The 21,530-nt window shown below is 42.8% G+C and overlaps 1 protein-coding gene across 3 annotated transcripts in view; it reads left to right on the forward strand.

The window, feature by feature from the left end:
• PHF2 (PHD finger protein 2) overlaps positions 1-21,530 on the forward strand; it is an 86,405-nt gene that overhangs the window by 31,153 nt on the left and 33,722 nt on the right. For all 3 annotated transcript variants that reach the window (XM_030043475.2, XM_030043474.1, XM_030043473.2), the window contains exons 2-4: positions 13,116-13,201; positions 18,285-18,399; positions 21,322-21,482. In XM_030043475.2, the coding sequence (XP_029899335.1) occupies positions 13,116-13,201; positions 18,285-18,399; positions 21,322-21,482 (362 nt within the window). The remainder of the gene's footprint in view (positions 1-13,115; positions 13,202-18,284; positions 18,400-21,321; positions 21,483-21,530) is intronic.

Genomic DNA, 21,530 nt, shown 5'->3' on the forward strand with positions numbered 1-21,530 from the left:
ACAAGCTTTTCGGAGCATGGGCCTTCAGGAGTGGCTTTAGTCCATCTGCACTACAGCCAGGCTGAAGCTTATGTAAGCTCACCAGCAGCAGTTTAAGGTTGGTCGGTTTGAGTAGCAATGTGAGTAGCAAGTAGCACAGGCTTCACGGCAGCTTAGAGCCCTGTGTAGGGTCCTAGGTTGGCTTGGTACCCACTTGCAATGGAGTCATAGCCTCTGTTACTGTCAGAGCTGCAAAAGCTGAGCTTAACCTTCTCAGTGAATACCTAGTGATTCTTTGAGCTCCTTACTTTCCAGAATAACTTCAGAGACTGGTGGATTTTGAACAGTTATGTTGAACATGTTCAAAATTCAAAGTTAAATGTATACTGGTTGGTTTGACCAAACTGTGACAGATGAGAAGTGGACCTGCATTGATTTATTAATAATTACTTTTAATAATTGTATGAATAAGTGAGAAGTTATTGGATTATCAGAATTTTTCAACAGCTGTACTAATTTACCTTCAGAGTAGGCTGTGGAAGAGTAATGCAGGACACCCTGGCATGCCCCAATGCACCCTTGAAAAATAAGAGGCAAGCTGTTTGCTCAAAGGATCCTTCTATTCTCTCAGGCCATGTTTTGCCAGCCGAGGACTTAGAGATCAAAAGAACTTTAAACCCATTGAAACACGTTCTTAAGAGCGGAATGGCGGTGGCTTTCAAGTTACACAGGGAGAAAGTTTCTTGGAGACTACTCTAGGGTAGGAACAGTTAGGGGAAAGATAGGTATACGGTCAGTTTGGAGGGAGGTTTATTGTAAATAAACAGTACTTACTTTCAGGAGGTTATTTTGCCACTGCTTACAGTTTGTCGTTGCTCCTGGAGGGAACAGAGTTTCAGGTCTGAGCTTGCATGAGGCTAGCTGAACTAATTATGGCTCGCAGGGCAGTGCTGCCAAAGCGCCGGGGCTGAGTGCGGTGCCAGGCTCTCGCGCTAGCTTGGGTACTGCACGTGGTGCAGCTGCAGAAGTGCCAGGTGCAGTTTTACTGAAGAGATAAGCAGGCTGCGGTTTCCCTCCTTCTTCCACCCTTGCTTCACGGTGCAGTGACAACCATCTGGCTGCTCTGTCTGCCCAAGAGCGTGAACGTTAGGACAGAGTTTGCCCCTGGATGCAGCGCTCCCCTGGTGTGATGGGTCCAGTGGAGGAGGTTATATGAGCCTGGGCAGAGCATTTGCTAATGGAGCTGTATTGTTCTAGCATTTGAACAAGCTGCGTGGCACCCTGTAAACAGACCCAAGAGAGTCATTTGATTCCAGCCTCTGCAGAGAAGCAATAGCTGAAGCTCTTGTCTTGAAATCCAGTGCCCACAGAGGAGGTCAGGAAGACCTCCAGGTAACTTCACCTGGTAACTACAGCATGATGACACTCTGCAGGTCACAAAGTCTCTATGTGAGTGTGTATATCATGACTGCACAAGTATAAGTCCTAGGTGTACGCAAATGTGTTAGATTCAGGTTGAGCAAAACCTCTAGTTTACAAGTTAAAAATGCCTGTTCTGGTGATAGTCTCAAATAAATCTAGAATCTGCTTTTTCTGTGAGCTTCCCTGACACTAAACACCTCATGTGAAGATTTGTGGTTCCTAAGCACAGTGGGGGTTTAAATACAGAACCCAGAAAATTGAATTCCTATGCAAGTTGATGTTTGTAAAATATTCTCTCAGCTCTTCCTGGAGGCTTTCTTGATAGCTGGGTGAGAATGGTAATGTTGGCTGGCTCTTGCAACAAGGAGGAATTTGGCATGCAAAGGAGTGATAGCAAGGCCAGAAGGAAGGTGTGGACTTCATGTTGACTTGTGTTCAAATCACAGACAGCTGCTACAATAAAGAGTGAGTCTTGGGTGCACCAGGAAAACACGTTGCAATAAAACTAATACAGCGAAGTTATTAACTTCAAATCTGGATAGTTTGTTAAGGGAGAAAATGGTATTACCGTGTCAAGTTGTAATACCATCAAGTTGTTGACAACCATCAAGTTGTTGTCAAGTAAATGGGACAGATTGTTGATGATTACTAAGTATCCATTTGGACAGGTAAATTTTATTCTACAGTGGGGTCATGTTAGCACCACTGTGAATATCCAGATTGAGTAGTTGAGGGCATATTGGCACTGTTGGGTTCAAGCACCAACATCTCTGTATAGCTGTGTTTGTGCCTTAAGGAATGCGCCAGTATTGTTGAATCACTGATGGCTCTTCTGAATTAAAACAGCTTTTGAGTTGCTTCTGCTTTCTTGTAAGATTGGCTGGCCAAAACCTAGACTGTTTCAGATCTTTTTTAGTTTCTCCAGGTGTCAGAAAAGAGAGCCTTCTAATTCAGCGTGTTCCAGGGACCCCTTGAAATCATTGTCCGTTTTTAACAGACTTTTGAGCTAAGAAAAGCAAGCCTGATGTCAGTAGGCTTAGATTTGCTCTATGGAGGATGTCAGGAAAACATGCAGGACTCCACAGACCAGCAAAGGTTGGGAAACCACTTTTAAGTAATTACATTAGCTAAACATGATATTAAAAGAGATAAAGAGTGTTTTTGTAACAGCTCACCGGGACTCCAGTCCTCTCTCTATATGTTAAGATCATGGTTCTCTGCATTACTCCAAGTAGGAGAACTGTATGTTTTTAAGAAAGGAAAACAAAATTGGTCTTGTGTTTGATACATTATTGAGCACTTTTGTTACCTGGTATGAAATGAGGTCATGCAGGCTGGTTCTGTGGCACCCAGGCATTCCCCTGTGCTGGAGGAATTCCCAGCTGAGCACTTAGGGCAATTTTTTGGTCCTTTGTGCCCCAAGAGCAGCCCAGAAAGACTAGAACAGCATCCAGAATCTGGCTCATAGTTGAACTACAACTGCAGAATTGAAGGAAAGAAAAGTGCAGCCAAATTTGTGCTGCTTTGTGAGGAACTTGGCTCTGCAGAGCCTGGAAGGGGTTGGGAGTGAGACCGAGGGATGGAGAGTCATGGTCGGATGGCTGGATGGCAGAGGTCACTGTCCCTCCATGGAGCTGGGACCAGCGATTTAGAAAGCATCAAATGCTTCACACAGTTCCTTCACTAATAAGAATATGTAGTAACTAACATATGGCTTGGAGGCTTCTGAGTGTGAATACCACTAATTAAAATCAGACCTGGGCTTCCAAGTGGCTTCAGGGATGCTTGTAAGAATCACACCCCTTTCTTCAGCTTCATTCAGCTACTCACTTCAAGACAAAAAATCCTTTTCCCTTTTTTCCCCATATTGTTTTTTACTGCTTCTGTTGGGGTGAAAAATTCCAATTTTTCTTCTAACATGTTCCTTCCTGAGGTGGAGTAGTGGTGTAGCGTGCAATGTATTTTAAGGACTCATCTTACCATCAACTTAGAAGAATCTTCCTTATGGTATTTTGAATGTAGGTAGGGGCTGAAAGTGGGTTTTATGCATCCAAGCCACTGGAGTAGTTTAGCATTTTATGCCTATGAATAACAGCAATGCAACCATGTAAAAATAGTAACTCTCTGCAGAGTGATCTAAACTTTTGTTTCCTTTGTAATGTGTTGAGATTACAAAATCACCGGGGACTTCAGCGAGTGGATCAGATATAATGCCTTCAAAAAACAGGATATCTTTTTCCACAACAACTAACCTGCTCACAAAAATAGCAACTGAGGACGGATTATCATTAATAGCATTCAGTGTAATAGAGACAAAACTATTATACTTTAGGGAAATATATCCTATAGTAATAGCCTCAGTTGCTAAATATGATTTGTTTCTGGTGTTTTTAAACTTGTTTCATGACTCAGGCTTGAACAATCTGGATACTGTTGATTACATAAAATCTGTAATTCTCTGAATGTAATTTAAGTTCTTAATGTCTGCATTTTGTTTCTAGGCTTACTTTTATTTTAGCTTTCCTTGCAATTTGGGGTGCACCTTCTGAAAAATGTTCAGTCCATGTTTTTAAAACTCTGCCTGTGATTTTTGCTCTCTGGAGAGCTCGGTGTGGGTTGCCACTTGCAGCAAGAGCAGCAAGCCCCTGTGCCAAGCAGTTGAACATTTCACATCATTGGGGTTTGAGATTTATGTTGAGCCCTTTGCAGAAAGAGCTCTGTGATAAACATGTAGGTGGACCGTACACTTGAATACCTATATACTGCAGAGATAGGGCAGATTATCTCTTAATCAGGGAGGTGCCAAGCACCTGCACTGGCCAGTAACATCCCTGAAGTTCCTCAGCCATTTGCAATTAAAAAAAATATTCTACAGCTGGCTTAGTTGGCTGTAACATTTGTTTTTCAGGGAGGTCCTGATTTCACTCACTTTTACAAATAGTTTTATAGAGGTCAAGTATTTCATGCTTTCTCCCAAAGGGCTAATTCTCTGCTGCATACCACAACTGCAAACAAGTTTGAAAAAAAATTGCAAAATGTGGTTCAGTCAACTAAAGAGCAACGTTTATCCAAGACAGCAAAATGTACAACTGGCTGAAGTGCAAGGATGAAGAAGCAGAGAAAGCAGCTCCTTGCTGTAATTCAATCCTGTTGGCATTTTTCAACCGGACTGTAACAAACAGATTTACTCTGTTCCTCTTTCTAAAAGGAAAGGGCACCTACTTTATAAGCAAGCAACTAATTGTACAATTGCAAACATCAAAAAGAGTGGGCAACATCCCCATGCTCCAAAGATTTCCCGAATAATAAATAAGGTAAAAATGGTGATACATCCCACCCTGTGCCCCTGAGACAGCACGGCCTCCCTCTGGGTGCTGGAAGGGATGGTGGGACCAGGCTTTTCACATCAAAGGAGAAGCGTAATTGAAAAGTAAGGAGAGCATCACTTGCAGTCATCCTGATTTCAGCAGCAGTCCCGTTCATGCCCTTTTCCTCATCAGAGTTTGGACATGGTTCTTGGGAAAGGCTGGTTCTGGGGTGCTGGCACTGACCTCGCATCCTGCCTGGACACCCGGGGCCGGCCAGGGCTGGTGCCCCCCCATGCCCTCCTGATCTGGGGGGCTGGAGTGTATTGCACCGCCCTTACCCCCTGCGCCTGCTTTTACCAACACACAGCCAGGAGTGAGCTGCAGGACTGGTAGTGTTGTGCCTGTTCACTGGAATAAAACTTTTTCAATGTCATGCCTCCAGCCCCCAAGTACTTGAATGATTTTGTGGCTTTTATGGGCATGGCAAGTGCTCAGAAGCATGGGTGATGTTTGACTAACTTGAATACATGTCCTGTGTTAGCACAGTATTCCTAGTATACGCTGTATGTACTCGTTTGTAGTCTGGTGGCAATAGTTGTGTGGACATTTCCCTGCTAAGGACCAGTCTAAGGTTGCTAGTCCGTAGTTAGCATCCCTTAGACAGTATGAAATCACCAAGAGTCAGTCTGTGTGGGCTATAGCGCCTGCACCTTCTCCTGGTTTTTCCTCCAACCTCTTTAGATTGCAGGAACATGGTCAAAATTGTGTAGAACAGAAAAGAAGCCCCTTCAAGATTTTTATAAGCTGGAGGAGGCTAATTCTTCCTGTTTCAAATACACAGCGATTTTGCTTTAAACAAGCTCCAGCGTTGGGCCCAGAATTGCGGAAACTCAAATGTAAATTTTAGTTTAAAAAAGTAACCGTGAAAATGCGTGGAGTTGTGAAGCCCAGGAAGGGCTAATGTCACAAGGAAAACATTTATTTGTATATTCCCACAGGAGAATTTACAGGCAGTAGAGACAGACCTCTAAAGCAAAAGCTCTGTGTGTAGGTAGCACAACCCCGCACTTGCACAGAGATTGTCATCTTCAAAGCACCGAGCAAATGTTTGTTAATTAATACTACAGCAGCCTTTGAGGCTATCAGGCAGGTATTAATATTACTGCTTTATAGGTGGAGGAATTGAGTCAAAGAAGTTACGTAATTTTCTTGGGATTAAAGACAGTCATAACAACCGGATGAATAGTGCAGATTTTCCTTGCCTGTATGTTTGCATGTTGCCGAAGCTGCTGTGCTTCTAATGGGGACCGCACAGATACAGTTTGGTTTGGAAAGGAGGTCTTTCCCTCTAAATCTATGTTTGTAATGCACCGAGGGTGAGTATATGTAAGGTGACATGAAATACTAGGTATCTGGTGTAGCTAGGGTTATCTCTCATTTAGGCCCTAATTCAACAAGTCCCACATATTGGACACTTGCACGTGTGCCCAAGCCAGCACACATGGGTTTTCTCCTGCCATTGCTTGCTCTTGGGTCTCCTACTGAAGTGACACTGATGTGTCTTTCTGTTCTCCCAAATGACTTTTGAACTTGCTGTTTAGCTTTAACTATAACTGACAGCAGGCTTGAGGTCTCAAAAATTCCTGTCACTTCACCCTGTGACAGCCACCAGAAAAACAGCACACAAGATGCAAATCCGAGGAACAGCTCATTTCACTGCTCTTGGAATGGCTTCTTTCTTTCCCTTTTTTTTGTCTTTTCTTAACATCTCTTGTGTCCGCAATGTTGGCTGTTGCATGTCTGGATGCTGTGATGAGGACCCAAGAAACTGCTGTCACTTAACAATGGCCCAGCATCAAACTGTGAAGCGTAAGTCTGTCTGCTGCTGGGAAGTCCTGAGTTTCCCACAGTACCTATAGTTTTTTTCAGCTGGTGGAGGCTTCAGAAACTGGATGGGTATCTTCCTTACAAATGACAAGTTAAGGAAGAGCATTATTGTGCAACACGTGATAAATGACACATCAAGAAACTATACCAGTTGTTAAGGGGTAGGGATGAGCTCAGGTTAATTACTAATTATGACCTTTATTACTTATAAAAATGCCATGAATACCTCTTCTGCATTGTGGCAGCTGCCCCACCCGGGGCTTTGATGCTTTATCCTCATGGGCTGGGGTGGAGCAGCCGCTTGCTGCTCGAGAGCCAGCAGCTGGCCCCGAGCACCCCTGCTGCCTGTACCCCCGCCAGACCCCGAGCATGCTGGAAGATGGGCCCGTCAGCACAACCCTCTGCTCTCCTGGGTTACAGACCATTGACCATCTACCTCCAGCTTGCGAGAGAAGAGAAGGAGGAGTGGAAATCGGTTACCACTTTCCAAGACTTAATGCGATGCTGGTATCCCAGGTTTGTGGCTGGGTATAAAAGTTATTTGGATTTGGACTGATTGAGGGAGAGAAGGAGAAGCAGATATGTGGTTGTGTGACATAAGAGTTGAAGTGTCATTTTTCACCAGTGTTAAAATTCCCTAAGCTTTCAGCATGCTTCTGGTAAAGTGTTAAAGGTTGAAAACAGAATTTAAGTTAAAATACACAGAATATAACAACTAGTCTAGTGATTTATTTGCTAGTTACAAATTCTGAACAACATGTTTGACCATGGATGTGGCAGGCACTGCTGTACTCGGCCGTGAGCGCTGAAGACCTGTGTTGGGCTGTGCTGTTGACCTGCTGGTAACCTGAGCAAACCCTTCCAATCCCGCCTGTGACAAATTCCTCATCTGCAAAAAGGTACAATTGTACTGACCTTCTTGGTAGATAAAGTGTGCAACGTAGGGAGAGGTGGGCTCTTCCCCCATTTTTCTCTTCCAGAAATCGGGACTTATAATTAGGGGGGTGAGGTGGGAGTGAGGGTGCCCCTTCCCATCCGGTCAGTGCGGTCCATGGCTGTTCAGCAAAGAGCAGAGGATACAGCATCACCCCCCCAAGAGCATGCAGGTGCCAAGCATCCTGGGGAGCCGCCGTCACTCCCATCTGTGCTGGCTTGCAACCTTTCTTACAAACCCAATTGTCTATTTGAACACCTTATATTTCATGTTTGTGCTATGTTTGAAGAGTGCTTCTCAGGAGCAGATAAAATATCTGGCTTTGGTTTGTTTTCAGAATTAAGATGTTAGCTTATTTTTTCCTTCTGCTCTATTTATGTATTACTAGATTTTATTTTCTTTCCCATCAAGTAGCCTTTTGTTTGGTTGTTTTATTTTTTGATATTTTTCTATACTTGTCTTCTGGTTGATAATGGAGATTACATGGTTGTGGTAGAACGGATACTATGTGGGTTAATTTTTCCCCTAAAATTACTTAAAATGTCATCTCACTGAAGATGACAAATCAATGTCCTCATAAACATTCATGCTATAAAGCCAGTTTCCGACTTAGGCACCTTTTATTATTGTTGCCTGCATGAAAAAATTGTCGTTAACTTTGTCAGAATACTGAAATTTGAACATCTCTTCATTGTGAACACAGAAGCAATTTCATTTTAAAGTGGCAAAGGGCAGAGTTTCTAATAAAAATGTAATTTGTAGCCTCTGACTGCAAATGCTTCTGTTTGTGCTAATTCTCATTAAGTCACTGTAAAATGTATGATATATCAGCTTAAACAGCTGCAATATCAAAGGCTTTACTTTTCATTATTATTATTTTTTTCCTATAACAGTTTTGGTAAAATTCAAATGCATCAGTAATAATGTTTCACTTTTATCTCATTATCAAATTAGTTATACACTGCCTCAACCTGAGTTAAATCACTTAAATACCATTTAAAAATCAACCATTAAGTTGTTTTAAATCGTTCCAACAAGATATTTTTGGATGCACAATAACTAATCTCTTATTCCATCTTTCCTGCATTTGGGCAAAAAGGTGGAACAGGATTTCTCTGGATGAGCATGATGGTTGAGCAGTGTGTGCTGGCTGCTGCCACGAGGCTGGTGCTCCTGCGTCCTGCATCCTTACCCTCCACACCAGCTGCATCCCTGGTTCCCAGCTGGCACGTCACGGCTGCAACCTCTCACGCGTTAACACTGATGGGACAGTGAGCGTGAGGCTTTGCAGGATGTCTGGGGACAGTTTTCTTTCCTTGCTTCCTTATCCTTCACCAAGTAAAAGTTTTCTTCTTCTGATCTGCTTTGGGAAGCTGATGCTTTCACCAAGAATGTGTTTGGTCCTGCCAAATGCCTTATTATCACACAGTTAAAAAGCAGCAGCTGGAGGTAATTCACAGTTAGACAGTTAGAGACATCCACGCCTAAATACGTTGTTGGAGGACACCCACTTTGTACGCGCGCACACCTCTGAGTATGAAATCGCCGGTGCCCGTGAGGTACCGCTGCTGTGCAAACAGGAGGACGTGTTCAGCGATCTCTTTCACAGGCTGCCGTGGCGTAAATGCTGCACTGCTTGATTTGTGAGTTCTTGCAGCAGAGTGGGGTCTTGCTGGGGTGTCAGCACACTGTTTTGAGGTGTCTATGGGCTTTTTGAAACGGATTCTTGGACTGCTGCTACAAATGAGGCAAATAAATCTGCTCCTGCTGTTGTTCGCAAGGCTGCTTGCAGCTCTGCCTCCTGCCGCTTGGCCCTCTGCTCCCTGCCCGTCCTTTTGCAAGCTCTGCCTTGCAAACTGCCTTGCAGTACCTTTGCTGAACATCTTACGTCCATTTTTATCTCATCAGCGGATCTGAATAATCACACAAAAGTGCTACGGAGAGCTTTTTCCAGTTCTCCTCTGTCGATGGTAACGCATCCAGGGCTCATATTGACAGATTAATGTGGGGCTGGCTGCAGCAGGGCCCGTTGCTGGAGGCTGCTCCCAAGCACGCCGCCTGTGATCCTGCACTGTCTGTCTCTGAACCCGTTTGATCGTTGTAGGGGGTCAAACTCTTGGCTCGAGTCTTTTTTATGTTTGTGTTTCTCTCAGGCAAATGGGGCTGAAAAAAGAAACTGGAGGGACCAAAGTGGAGTGTTCTCATGAAAAAAAAAATAGATGCAAAACACAAAGCACCATTTGTGCTCAAATTTGGGGATTGAGGGGAAGGACAGCACTGTTCAGCTGCTATAGATGACTTGGTTTTCTTCAGCTGGAGAAATGCTTTGATTCTGTTATATTGTTGATTAACCGCTCTGAGAAAAAAATACATTTGTAAATTAGGCAGGAGACTGCTTCAGGACTCTGCGCTGACTTCTGCCAAGGCTGGCAATCTCCTTCTGGTTCTGATTCACAGGTGCAAATGCTCTGGAGACCAACGCAAGGGTAGGTCACTGCTGCAGAGCTGACAGCCCCTCCACTGCCAAAACCTTGCCACATAAAACCAATACACCCAGCAAGAAATCCTTGTTCCTCTTCTGGCAGGAGTGTTCTGGAGCAGTTGTCTCTCTCAGTCTGTCTTTAACTGTGGCAATTCAATGTTGTATGCCTATATTCATGTGGAAGCCCACAAACAGTTCTGCTGGTGGAAATAACCTGGGGAGTCAAGCTCTATTCATTGAGAAAAGGGGCACAGACTGGAACTGGGTCATATTTTGGTTAAAGATCACCTGAGGCATTTCGATAGGGTGATCTCTTGGACAGTTTGTACTTGCAACTTCATGTACAGTGAGGATAGTGGCTTCTGCCTACGAGTAGCTGTAAATGGCCAAACCTTATTCGAAAGCCATGTTGTAGTTGGAAAAGTTGACTGCATCTTTTAGAGGACCGTTTGAGTTTGAGGTCAGTTATTTTTACTTTTCCTTTTTGTTCTAGTTAAATATTTTTACTTGCTCTCAGAACAATAGCTCCCACCACACTGAAGCCTTCGCCCAATGCAGTAGCTTTTCATACCTCCTCCCATAGCAGTCCATGCAGCGCCCAAGGGTCTCATCTCCTTAGTTTAGCTAAATATAGACTTTTCAAGCCCTTATATAGAGCCTAATCCATACCTTTACTAAGCTTAACAAGCTGAATCCAGTGGCATAAGCAGCTGACGCAGCTTTATGGGTAGAAGAATCCTCCACATTCTCTTACGCTTGCTCTAATCTGCCAGGGTTTGTTTAATTTTTCTACTGCTTAACCTGGTATTTTACTGCCTGTATGTACTTGACTCTGAGGACTGGATTGTTGTGATGATTTTTCTTGTCTGCAAACTTACTCTTCAGTTTTCCATGCTGTCTGCCCACGGAGACCCAATAATTTTGTATTTTTTCAAGTAACTGTTTAATAAAAAAAAAAATCAGCCAGATCTGAAGTTGCTTTTAGACAATTCTGAAATAATGTCCTGTTTACCAGGCTGTTCACAGGCTGAACTCACAAAAATGAGAGTTTCTCTCACCCTGTACTCCTTGGTTTGGAGGGAGCTGGGTCCCATACGCACACTGGCAGCTGCAACAGGATGAAAATATCCACAGAGGTTTCTGGCAGAATCTTATTTTGACAAAACATTTACAATGGTTACAGAAAGATTTGTTTCCATATCTAGCTAGTTTGGCTTTTTCCAGCTCTGTTGCAGACTGAATATTGGTTTTGTTGATGCTTTTTTCTAAAAGCAAGTAGATCTGTGTTTGTAATCATGATAGGTACAGTTGCACATCACTGTGTGCCTTGGATTCAAAAATGGTTTCAAACCCACCTTTGTAAGCAGAGAGGGTCATAGTGCATTTTAACACTTAATCCTCCTGTCCCAAGCATGCACGTGTTTCTGTGTGTGCTCGCGTACACCGTGTGCATGCACACATGTGCACACCCCCCACCAAAAGCATCAAAAGAGCTCTGAGCTCCGTGGAGCCAGGTAGCTGGTTCACAACAGCAGAGACTTGCAAGGCTTAAAAAAGCATAGAAGAGGTGGGCATGCATGATCATGCATTATCCTTCCTTTATCCATGCACCTTCCTGTCTGCCAGTAACCAGGAGTTTAGGGCCTTCCTACATCTAGACCATCATATTTAGTAATTGCTGGTGTATCCAACCTACATTAATTTCTGTAGTTATTTAACTTGTTTGTAATTTTGGACACTTTGGTATTGTCTTAAAGAGCTTGAACACAGTGAGAATGGTATCCTGTACATTGCTGGACAACTGACCCACCCTGTTGCCTTGCCTGTTGAGAGGAGCAAACATCCTCTCCGCTGCTTGCTGTGGGTCAGAACCAGCAGCTAAAAATTTTGAATTCATCTTCCTGCACTGATCGCCACTTTGAACTGCCAGCGGGATGCAGGGAGGCTGAACGCTACCATATGCATGGGGATGGTGTTGCCACGATCCGTGCCCAAACCCTTTCTCTGGCAGAAGAGATGAATCGGTGTCTTCTGCTAACTGAAGAGCACTGAAAAGGCATTTCAGGTGGTGAAGTAGAGAAACTCCAGGAGGGCTTTTATCATGGTGTGATCTAGCCTTGTTTGTGCAGGTGGTTAAGGTGAAGCTACCTTTGTTGCCTCTTGTGGATCCTCTTGCCTAGCTGAGCTCTCATGGAGCCATGACGTGAGGGCTGTATCTCACAGCACCCAACTGAAACTCTTTTCTGTGCTGCAAATGTGCCTTGCAGCCTGGGCTACTTCAGACCGAGCAAGCAGGAGCAGGATCCTGTTTGCTTTTCCTCCATCGGAAGGAACAGTGCCATTCTGGAGTTTGATTATTTGGCTGGCTGCTCGGTGCTTTGACTGCGCAACATCTTCTTATCTTGGGTACTTCATTCCTTTGCAGTTTAGTTTTGTTTTGCCGCAGCGCTGTGTTCTGCCATTGGATTGCATTCACGCGGCGTGCCCACAGGCTGCGCTGTATTGTTGCATATGTTGTGCCATCCAAAATAATCTCGGTGGGTGTTCTAAACAGCTGCCATGATACAACCCATCTTCTTGGCAGCCAGAAGTGCTGTGAGCTATGTGTCTTCTTTTCCTCCTCATCTTCGTATACTGTAATAGACATGTAACCTATATAAGTCTTGCATATGGTATACCTTGCCAAGACTACTCTGGTACCTAGCAGCTGTCCATACATGCTTGGTAAAGAAGATGTGTTTTGTTAATCAGATTTACGTGGGATGGTGCTTGGAGAACTCCATGTAGATACAAAATGGTCTCCCTGGGAAAAAAAATTCTTTAGGACTCTCTGCCATTAGGAGGTCCCTGGTGAGCTGGTGGTGGGCTTCTGACTGACACCTTTTTAGCACCGCATCAGGAATGTAGGCTGCAAAAAATCCAGTCTGACTGTACTAGTGTAAAAAGCACCTAAGCTTTGCTTTGATATAGCTGTTAGCAGTCAGCATAGCTGCATAGTAAATGCACAGCTTATTGGGGTTTGGTTTTTTTCATTATTAATTGCATGCTTGCATGTTTGGAGATGGAATCAAGCTAATGTAATATTTGCCTTCATATATTGCAGCTGCGTGGGTGTTGAAGAAGAAGAGGCACCAGATATAGACATCTATCATTGTCCAAATTGTGAGAAAACCCACGGAAAGTCTACTTGTAAGTATACTTGCACAGCTGGTCCTCAGATACACAGCAGATTCCGTATGTTTAAACGAAAGAAGCTTTTTTTTTTTCATTACAAAAAGACACACCTAAATATCATGTGTCATAAATATTAGAATTCAAACCATGAGGTGAAAAAAGATGTTGGGGGGAGAAAACCATGGGTTGGATTGTGGAGCTTTGGGTGCAGCTCCCTGCCTGACCTCAGGCAGTGTGTATGAGCTAATGCAAGGCACCTTACCTGGAGCTCCAGTCCCCAGTCCCGGCAATGAAATGATGCTTCCTTCCTTGCACGGAATTAAGAGTTATGAAGGTAGTTAGTACTGTGGGCTAGAAAAATCCTACAGAGACAGCTAGTTCTAATACAGTGAATTTTGGAAACTACATGGTGTTTTTTGTGTTTGGATGAGAAGAGTAAGAAACAGTATGTTATGCTTGGCCTGGATATAAAACTGTAGCAATTTCAGTGGCAGTCAAAATTGTAGGATGTACTGAGGGTGCCAATTCTTGCAGTTCTTTCACAGGAAAAAGTTCTCCTGAGTAAAAGTGACAGTTGATCTCAGTGGGAGTTTTGTCTGGGAAAGAACTGTAGGATGTGTTTGCCTTGGTCAGATTAATTCACAAATTCTTTCTATTATACAATGGGGAAAAAAAAAAGAAAAGAAACCAATCCCTGTAAAAGATGAAATGCTTTACTTGAAAGCCATTTATTGTAAATAAGCAACAGTGATGCGGAGGTTCTCACTGCTTTGCAACCTTAACAGCAACACACAGAGGAAGAGCACTGTGCTCATCTCCCAGGAGCCGAACGAATCATAATGTTCCTTTTTTAGTGCGAAATAAGGGATGGCTGGAAACTGGCTTCTGTTGTGTTAGAATTCAGTAATTTTAAGCCCAAGCAATTATTTCTGCACTGCCTTAAAAGTTAAAGTTTAAACGATTTCTAGGGCGAAAGGGGAGGAGTCTGAAATGTTGGTTTTGGGGGCAAAAATGGGAATAATTTTTCCACTTTGACTTTTTCAAAATCAAGTGTGAACTGGAAACCTGAATGACCTGCAGCTGTTCCTGTCTCCCAGATGGTCTGCTAACAACTTTGGCGCAAGCAGAGCACCCACAAATTGGGCAAGCTGGCAAAAAAACCCTTGGGAGGCTTGTTCTGACAGACTTAACAGAATCAATATGTCCCCACAAAATGTTTTTATTTAAAAGTCAGGCTTTCTAAGGTTTTCTTGGAAGATTTCTGACAAACACACTGGAAATTGGTCAAACAAATAACCACAAATCTTCTTCAAGTGAACAATTTGGTATTAGAATGTGTTGTGTTGAAAAGGGGGACATGACTGCAGATACTCCCAGGCTGTTGCTGACCCAGTATAGAAGCAGCAGCAGCAGCACAGGATTCCTAGCCTCCGTGAGTTTTGTATAACACTGAGATGTGTCTGATGCTTTGGTTTCTTTCATTTTGCGTTGAACTGTGAATGATGAAAGGCACCTACTTTTCAGTGCGAGGGGAAAAAAAATCAGAAGCAGCAAAAGGCTATAATCAGGAATTAAATATCAATACTATAAAAACTGTGGTGCATAATCTTAGAATTCAAGAAAAGGCAGTTTCGATTAAAAGATTACAAGTTTAATATACTAGTTAAGACGAGGAGAGGTGAAATGACAACCATCTTCTGATGCTTTAAGAAGGTTTTTGGCTATCCAATTCTTTTTATCCAAATAAAAATCTGACTTGGCAGTACATCCTTCAGTCTGCATTGTGCAGCACAGCAGAAAGTGCTGCTGGAGCGCTGTTGCTAGTCATAGTCTTATCAATGTATGAGGTTATCAGTGTGGTAGGAATACAGAACATTATATCATTCTGCAGTACAGCAATATGACTTTGTTTTCTCCCTTCAGATGCATTGCAGAAAGTTCAATGACGTACAAGACCAATCATCAAAGTAGTTGAGTGCAAAAATAACTAAAACATTAGTTATTGATAACCTCATCTTGAGTTTTGGTGAAGTGCAAGATCACAGGTTCTCAAGCTGCATAGCCATTTTCACCATGAACTTGTAGAATCGTGGATCCTGTTGAAAAATGAGGCTGTTATCCTGTAGCCCCTCCTTGCGGAGTGCAGTAGGCCAGGAAAGACTGATTAAATGAAGGCAGGAACAGCTTGGCTTAATGCATTCATTCTGTCAGACATTTGTATGCAGGGCGTCCTGCTAAAGGCACTTGGGCTCTGCTGGGACTTCTGGGAGATGATCACTTTCATTTGTTTATTAACTGTTACAATATATGTTTAAACTAGTTATCTACCACTATCAGTTTTGTAATAAACGAGTAAGAGTTGTTCCAGAGCCAGTAGTTCACTGGTAGCATTTAATTATTGCAAGATTAGCAAAGGGAAACACAGACACCAATTGTCTGTTATGCAACTCGTCTGGATTTAAAAATATATGTGTATTTCTGGAGCATGCATTCCGCAATATATGTTTTCCAGATGTCAAATTTTAAAATAATTTTTCTCTTCTTACATTTTTCCACTTTACCAATGTGGCTTCGTGGCTACTATTTCAGAAGATTGCTTCCTGTCATATGACATTTGAAGCCATTTCGGTTTAATGAGATTTGTAGGGACTCCTCTTTGGGAAAAATTATACACATTCATACAAAATTTTCTGACATCATTTAAATAAAATGTAAGTAAGTAAGTGCTTTGTTTAGGCAGACTTGACTCATTTTCATAACACAATCTAAAATGTTCGGTTTGATTGCTGTCTCATTTTCAGCAGTGAAAATCAGGAGAAATTCTTTGGAATCGGTGAAGTTACATAGATGCAAGCAAACCAAAGTCAGGCTGAAACTGTTTTTTAGTTACAACTTTTAATATAAATCAGTAGAGAACTAACAGGGTGCTTCTAGGTATCCCTTCTTCATAAATACACTTGAAATAATGTAAGTATACTTTTGAAGTCTAAAATTATTAATTTTGAGATACGGTTTTCATAAAAATATATTCCCTTTTTCCTCTGGAGGGTTTTCTGTAGAAGGAGCAGGTTATACTTTCCAAAGGTCAAATTTGGGTCAGAAAGTTCTGCAGAAAAAGAAATCTGTCATCATTTAAGAAAAAGTGGCCTTTCTGGCTAAAGCTAGTATTTGTTGCACATGTTGGTGGGCCTTTAATCCTTACTGTGGTGTTCATGGTAAAGATGAAACATAAAGAGAATGGCTGAAAATGGGCCAAATGTCGATTGTTTGATGTAATATAATGGACTACAGCAGCCGGCTTGCTGCTGTCCAGGTGATAGCACCTCCTGGGGAGCATTCTGGTGGCAGAGGTATCTTTGTTGCCTCTGCGTGAGAGGTGGATGTGAGAGGTGGATGCCTGCCTGCACTCAGTGCCGAGGGAAATAGCTCCCCAGTGCTTTTTGAAGAATTGCCGTGAATTTCTTAATTCAGCACTGATTTGCTGCTTTTATTTCTCAATGCTCCATGCTATCTGAAGTGTAATAAAAGAACACGCTAATATGATAAGCTCTTTAGTTTTCACTGTGGCAAGTGACACCTGTTTCACTGGGACTTGTGCTAAGAGTCCTAGTGTTGGTTCAGATATGCTGAAAGGGGGAGGAGGCAGTCATTGGAAAGGGAAGGCGAGGAGGAAGGTTTGGCATTCATGTAGAGCTTGTTTCCTTTGTTACGAGGAGCATTGAATTAATACACTAAGCCTGAGAGTCATTAAGATAAAGAACTAGCAGCTTTAATGAATATATCCAGCTAGGCTGGAGAGCTGCATGGAACCAATAAAACCAACATGCTTTGTGCAAAACCTGGGATGGATTCACTGGGAGATGTCTTTACTTGAGTTATTCCAGGGTTGCGGTCAGGAAAACAAAGTTAGCTTTTTCTGAACCTCATGTCTTGTAGCTACAGCCTCCAGATTCCTTTCTTAATGAAAAAGTACGTGGATCTGTGTGTATGTGTGTATGTACATGTGTAAAGAGTGAGGAAAGAGTGCCATCCCTGCATGGTTACTAAGGAGTCTGGTTCCTTCCCTAGCTGTTTTGAACAGCAAGAAAAGCATAAGAGATCTTGATTTTGTGGTAAAATACTGAGTTTCATGATGTAAAACAAGGGTGAAAAATAAAAGTTGTGACATATGAAAATTCTACTAACAGAGGCTTGAAATGATACAAATACACACTTGGGACAAAAAACAATTTACTACCAAAATGAGCATATCCAGACAGACTGTGGAAATAGGAACAGCTGAGAGAGATAGTGCTGACTAAGAGAAAAAGCTGGACCAGTTTTTCTTGCTCTGCGTTATCTGGCTGTCAAAGAGGCAAGGCAGAACTACATTGACATTTGACTTACTTATTTGTGCTTATTCCAGCTGACCCTTTTTCCATGATGAACTTGCCTGTATGTCTGTCACCCACTGGGAGCACAGTTGAGGGGCCTTCAGTCTGCTGTCATCACCTTAAGGCCTAAGCCTGGCTTGCCTTTCAAAACCTAGGAATAAGAGGAGTTCTAAAAATTGCATTTGTGGTGCCCTTGCATCTTCTTTTTTTCTTTTGTTTTTTCCTTTTATGTGCACGCTGTGTGCAGGGCATAATTCAAAGCCCATCAAAATTGATGTGAAATCTGCCACTGCTGGACAGACCTTTAGACTAAGGTAATTCATGACGAATATGTTCATAAAGATCTATACTGCATATTGAGAAGGCAGAAAAGTGGCTTTTTAAGAGCTTTATGATAAGGAGTAAGTGTGTAGTCTGGCAAGTACAAAATGTCCAGAGCCTGTGTTTGCATAAAGCCTGTGGTAGCTGTGCAGCTCAGTAATTATCCGTCTGGTTGCCCTTATGTTACAAAACGAACACTGTTCAGTATGTAATAGATCTTCAGGCTACAGTATAGTTGTCTAGTGGTGAACTGAGAGCAATATTAAAATTTGCAGTGCAGCATAGTGGGGGTTCCCTCTTTTCTGCTCACGTAAGAAATGAAATGAAGATTTGTCCTTCCTTCAAATGTCTTAATAATTATCTTCTGCTTAACATACGGTACTATCCAATTCATTCTTTTTCAGTGAAAAAGAAAAGAAATTGGCATAAACACGATACCGGACAGACGACAGAGGTCAAACCTGTACAGAACGGCAGCCAAGTCTTTATAAAAGAACTTCGAAGTCGTACTTTTCCAAGGTAGGTTGTTCAGCTGCACGCGTGGACAGGGCTGTTGAGGTAAAGCATGTATAACCAGTTTCATATGAAGCTGATGATGATCCTTGCTGAAAGCATTACATAGTACAGAACAATGAAGTTTAAATGAGCATTGTTTTATTGCAGTTGTCCCAGGCTCTTCCCTTTTTTATATTTGTGCAGCCATATCCAAATCTACTCTTGATTGACCCCAGTTCCTGTGGATTTCCGTAGCAGCTAGTATTTGTAAAGACAAGAACAAGAACGTGTTTGCCCCCTGCAACATTCGCTTGCATAAGAAACAAACCAATTTATTGCATAGAACTATCCAGTTCTCAAAAATACTAATGGTTTTGCTGAAGTCTGTCTCCATCTTGAAAAGAAGAACAATGACATCCTCAGTTGCTACAGTGACAAAGGCTCTCTTATTTGGGGTAATGAATAGTGCTAATTGTTAGGTGGCATATTCCACACTTTATTAGGCTGCTTCACAGCCATTTGTAAGAGTGATGATTTTCTTCTGGTTCTTTAATGTAGGCCTTAGCCAAATAAATCCTTAATTATTAATGACTAATTATTTTAGAAGAATCCTTGGACACTGGTAAAGTGTACTTGGTAAACACAAAACTTCTTCCTTTTTATGGAGAATTTAATTTCACGTTTAATTTCAGATACTGGTCTTAGGCTGATTAAGGAAAACGCTCAAAATACCTCTGACAAGTGTTTGCAGCGCCTGCAGATGTGTTTCACTGAACTCGTGATCCAGTATTTTTAGTTGCTTGGCTATTTTTATTTGGACCTGCTAGAGTTTTGCCTTAGGTTTTGGGGGTTCTTTTTTGTATACAGAGCAATTTGACAGGTTGCAAAGCTAATTTCTTAAAAAAGGTTTAAGGCCTAGGCAGAATGGTTTCAGTAACCTCAGAGATTGCACTCACATATGCAGTATCTCTAAGTCACTCCCAAATTGTAAAAAAAAATGGACCCCCATTTTTTTTTTGTTTGTCACATAAATGTGCACATAAAATCCTGCTGCCAAGTTAAAGTTTCTGAGAAAGAAGGGTCCGTAGCCCAATGGAGTGCCTGCAAGATTCAGGCCTCTGACATCTACACTTGCACCATTAGTAAAGCAACGTCTTGTTGAGAAATTTTCTCTTCTGAAGAAAATGAATGAAATCTGCAGATGTTCACAGAACAAACCCCAACACTCATCAGTTAGAATGTGATGAACAGAAAAAGGGGGTCTGCGTTCAGAGACAGAAACATCATTGCTGAATCACAGCACACGACAGTAAATTATAACCCACAGTTAGTCCTTTGGTGAGGCTCGGATCAAAAGGAACAGTGAAGAGAGCAAAAAGGCAAAAAATATAATTCATGTCGTTCCGCTCCTGAATGTTTAATATCAAAATAGCATTAGAGCAGTAATAGTAGTAGTAATAGCAATTAAATTGAAGGTTCACGTTCTTCAGTGTAGGTGCCAGACTCTTCATTTTGGCACGATCATTACTAGATGCTCTGATACTGATCTCTCTTTACGACTACGTGTAAATTTCGGTGTCACATTTAGAAGCAAATCAGACTTGAACACGTACGCAAGATGTATATGGGCACTGTAAAGTAAGTGCAGAGGTTTAGTGGTAAATCGTGGTTTGCTTCTTGCTCCTTAAAATCTCCAGCTTTGTTCTTTGCACGTTGCTGGCGTACGGTACCAGTGCCGACATAAATGAGGAATGCTCCTTTTAATTAATTATTAATGAATTCTGCCTCCTGATCAGCCGTTGCCGATTCACTGAGCCTGGGGTGACCCCGAAATCAGCTGGCTTTCTACAGCTTATCCCTCTTTGCGTCCAGCCATCTTGTTCTCCGGGGTTCAAACCCCAGCAGGGCGGCCTGAGCGGGCCCAGGCTGAGGGGTTCCCCCTGCGTGGTGGGGTGTCGGGGGGACCCCCCACAGCAAAGGGTGTCGGGGGGAGACCCCACAGGTAAAGGTGTCGGGGGCTCTGCCACAGGCTGGGCTCTACGGGACGGCGAAGGCAGTGAGGCCCGAGCGTGCTGGCTGCCATGGCGGGGCTCGCCGCCTCGTCCCCTTTCCCGCCAGTGTTCGGTGCCGTAGGAAGATGTGAGCTGTAGTTCAGAACTGATGCAGGAGAGGGCAGTCATGTATTAGCCTTACCTGCCCGGGGAGGTTGGGCTTTTTGGGGTGAACACTCAAAGTTTTGCTGTTCCCCCCCACCAGCAGCCGTGGCCTGGGCCTGCCGGATGGTTTTTGGAGCCCAGGTGACAAACAACACACGGTTGCAGGGCGCTTTTGGGACAGATGGTCCTTCATATACTGTCACTTTTCACTCCAAATTCAGTGTTTTACTCTTCAAAAGATGTAGAAATCGGACTTGAGTTTCCCTTGAGAGTTGTCGGTGCACATAGCTGGTCCTCTGATGAAGCTGCCCTTTCCTTAGTCCCTTTGAAGCCCTCCCAGGGACTTGAAAATGATTTGCAGAATATTTCCCGAGCAATTTATTTGACTACTCAAAAATGATTCGCAAAGTATTTCCTGGGCAATTTATTTGAGATTGTGTAACGGTTTTAGTCTTGCCTTCTTTAGAGGGGAACATTTCACACTAATTTCTTTAACATTGATCAACGGTAACTCGACAGATCCCTACAGTTGAGGAAAACGGTCTTTCACTGTAAGCTGTTATTTTAGGAGTTTCCAGTAGTTGGTGCATGAGGCTCAAGCGAATCGGTTCCGGATGATTTTAGTGTGCCCTGTGTTCTTTGCAATAAATGGCTTTTTGGCTTTTGTCTTATGCACCTAATTTGCATATAATTGCTAATTCATAACTTTTTCCTTTCAGTAGTGAAATGCAGAATATACCAAACTCTGCGTGGAAGCACTTCACCATTGAATCTGTGTTTACTTTTTCAGTGCTGAAGATATAGTCGTGAAAGTGCCAGGCAGCCAACTAACAACAGAGTATTTGGAAGAAAATGGCTTTGCAGAGCCCATCCTCGTCCCAAAGAAGGATGGTCTGGGTTTGTCTGTACCTGCACCCACCTTCTACGTCAGCGATGTTGAAAACTACGTTGGTGGGTGTCTGGCAAGCAGGTGGCATTGTACTGTTTGGAGCTCAGCTG

The sequence above is a fragment of the Aquila chrysaetos genome, chromosome 20 (assembly GCF_900496995.4).
Source record: "Aquila chrysaetos chrysaetos chromosome 20, bAquChr1.4, whole genome shotgun sequence".
Taxonomy (NCBI): domain Eukaryota; kingdom Metazoa; phylum Chordata; class Aves; order Accipitriformes; family Accipitridae; genus Aquila; species Aquila chrysaetos.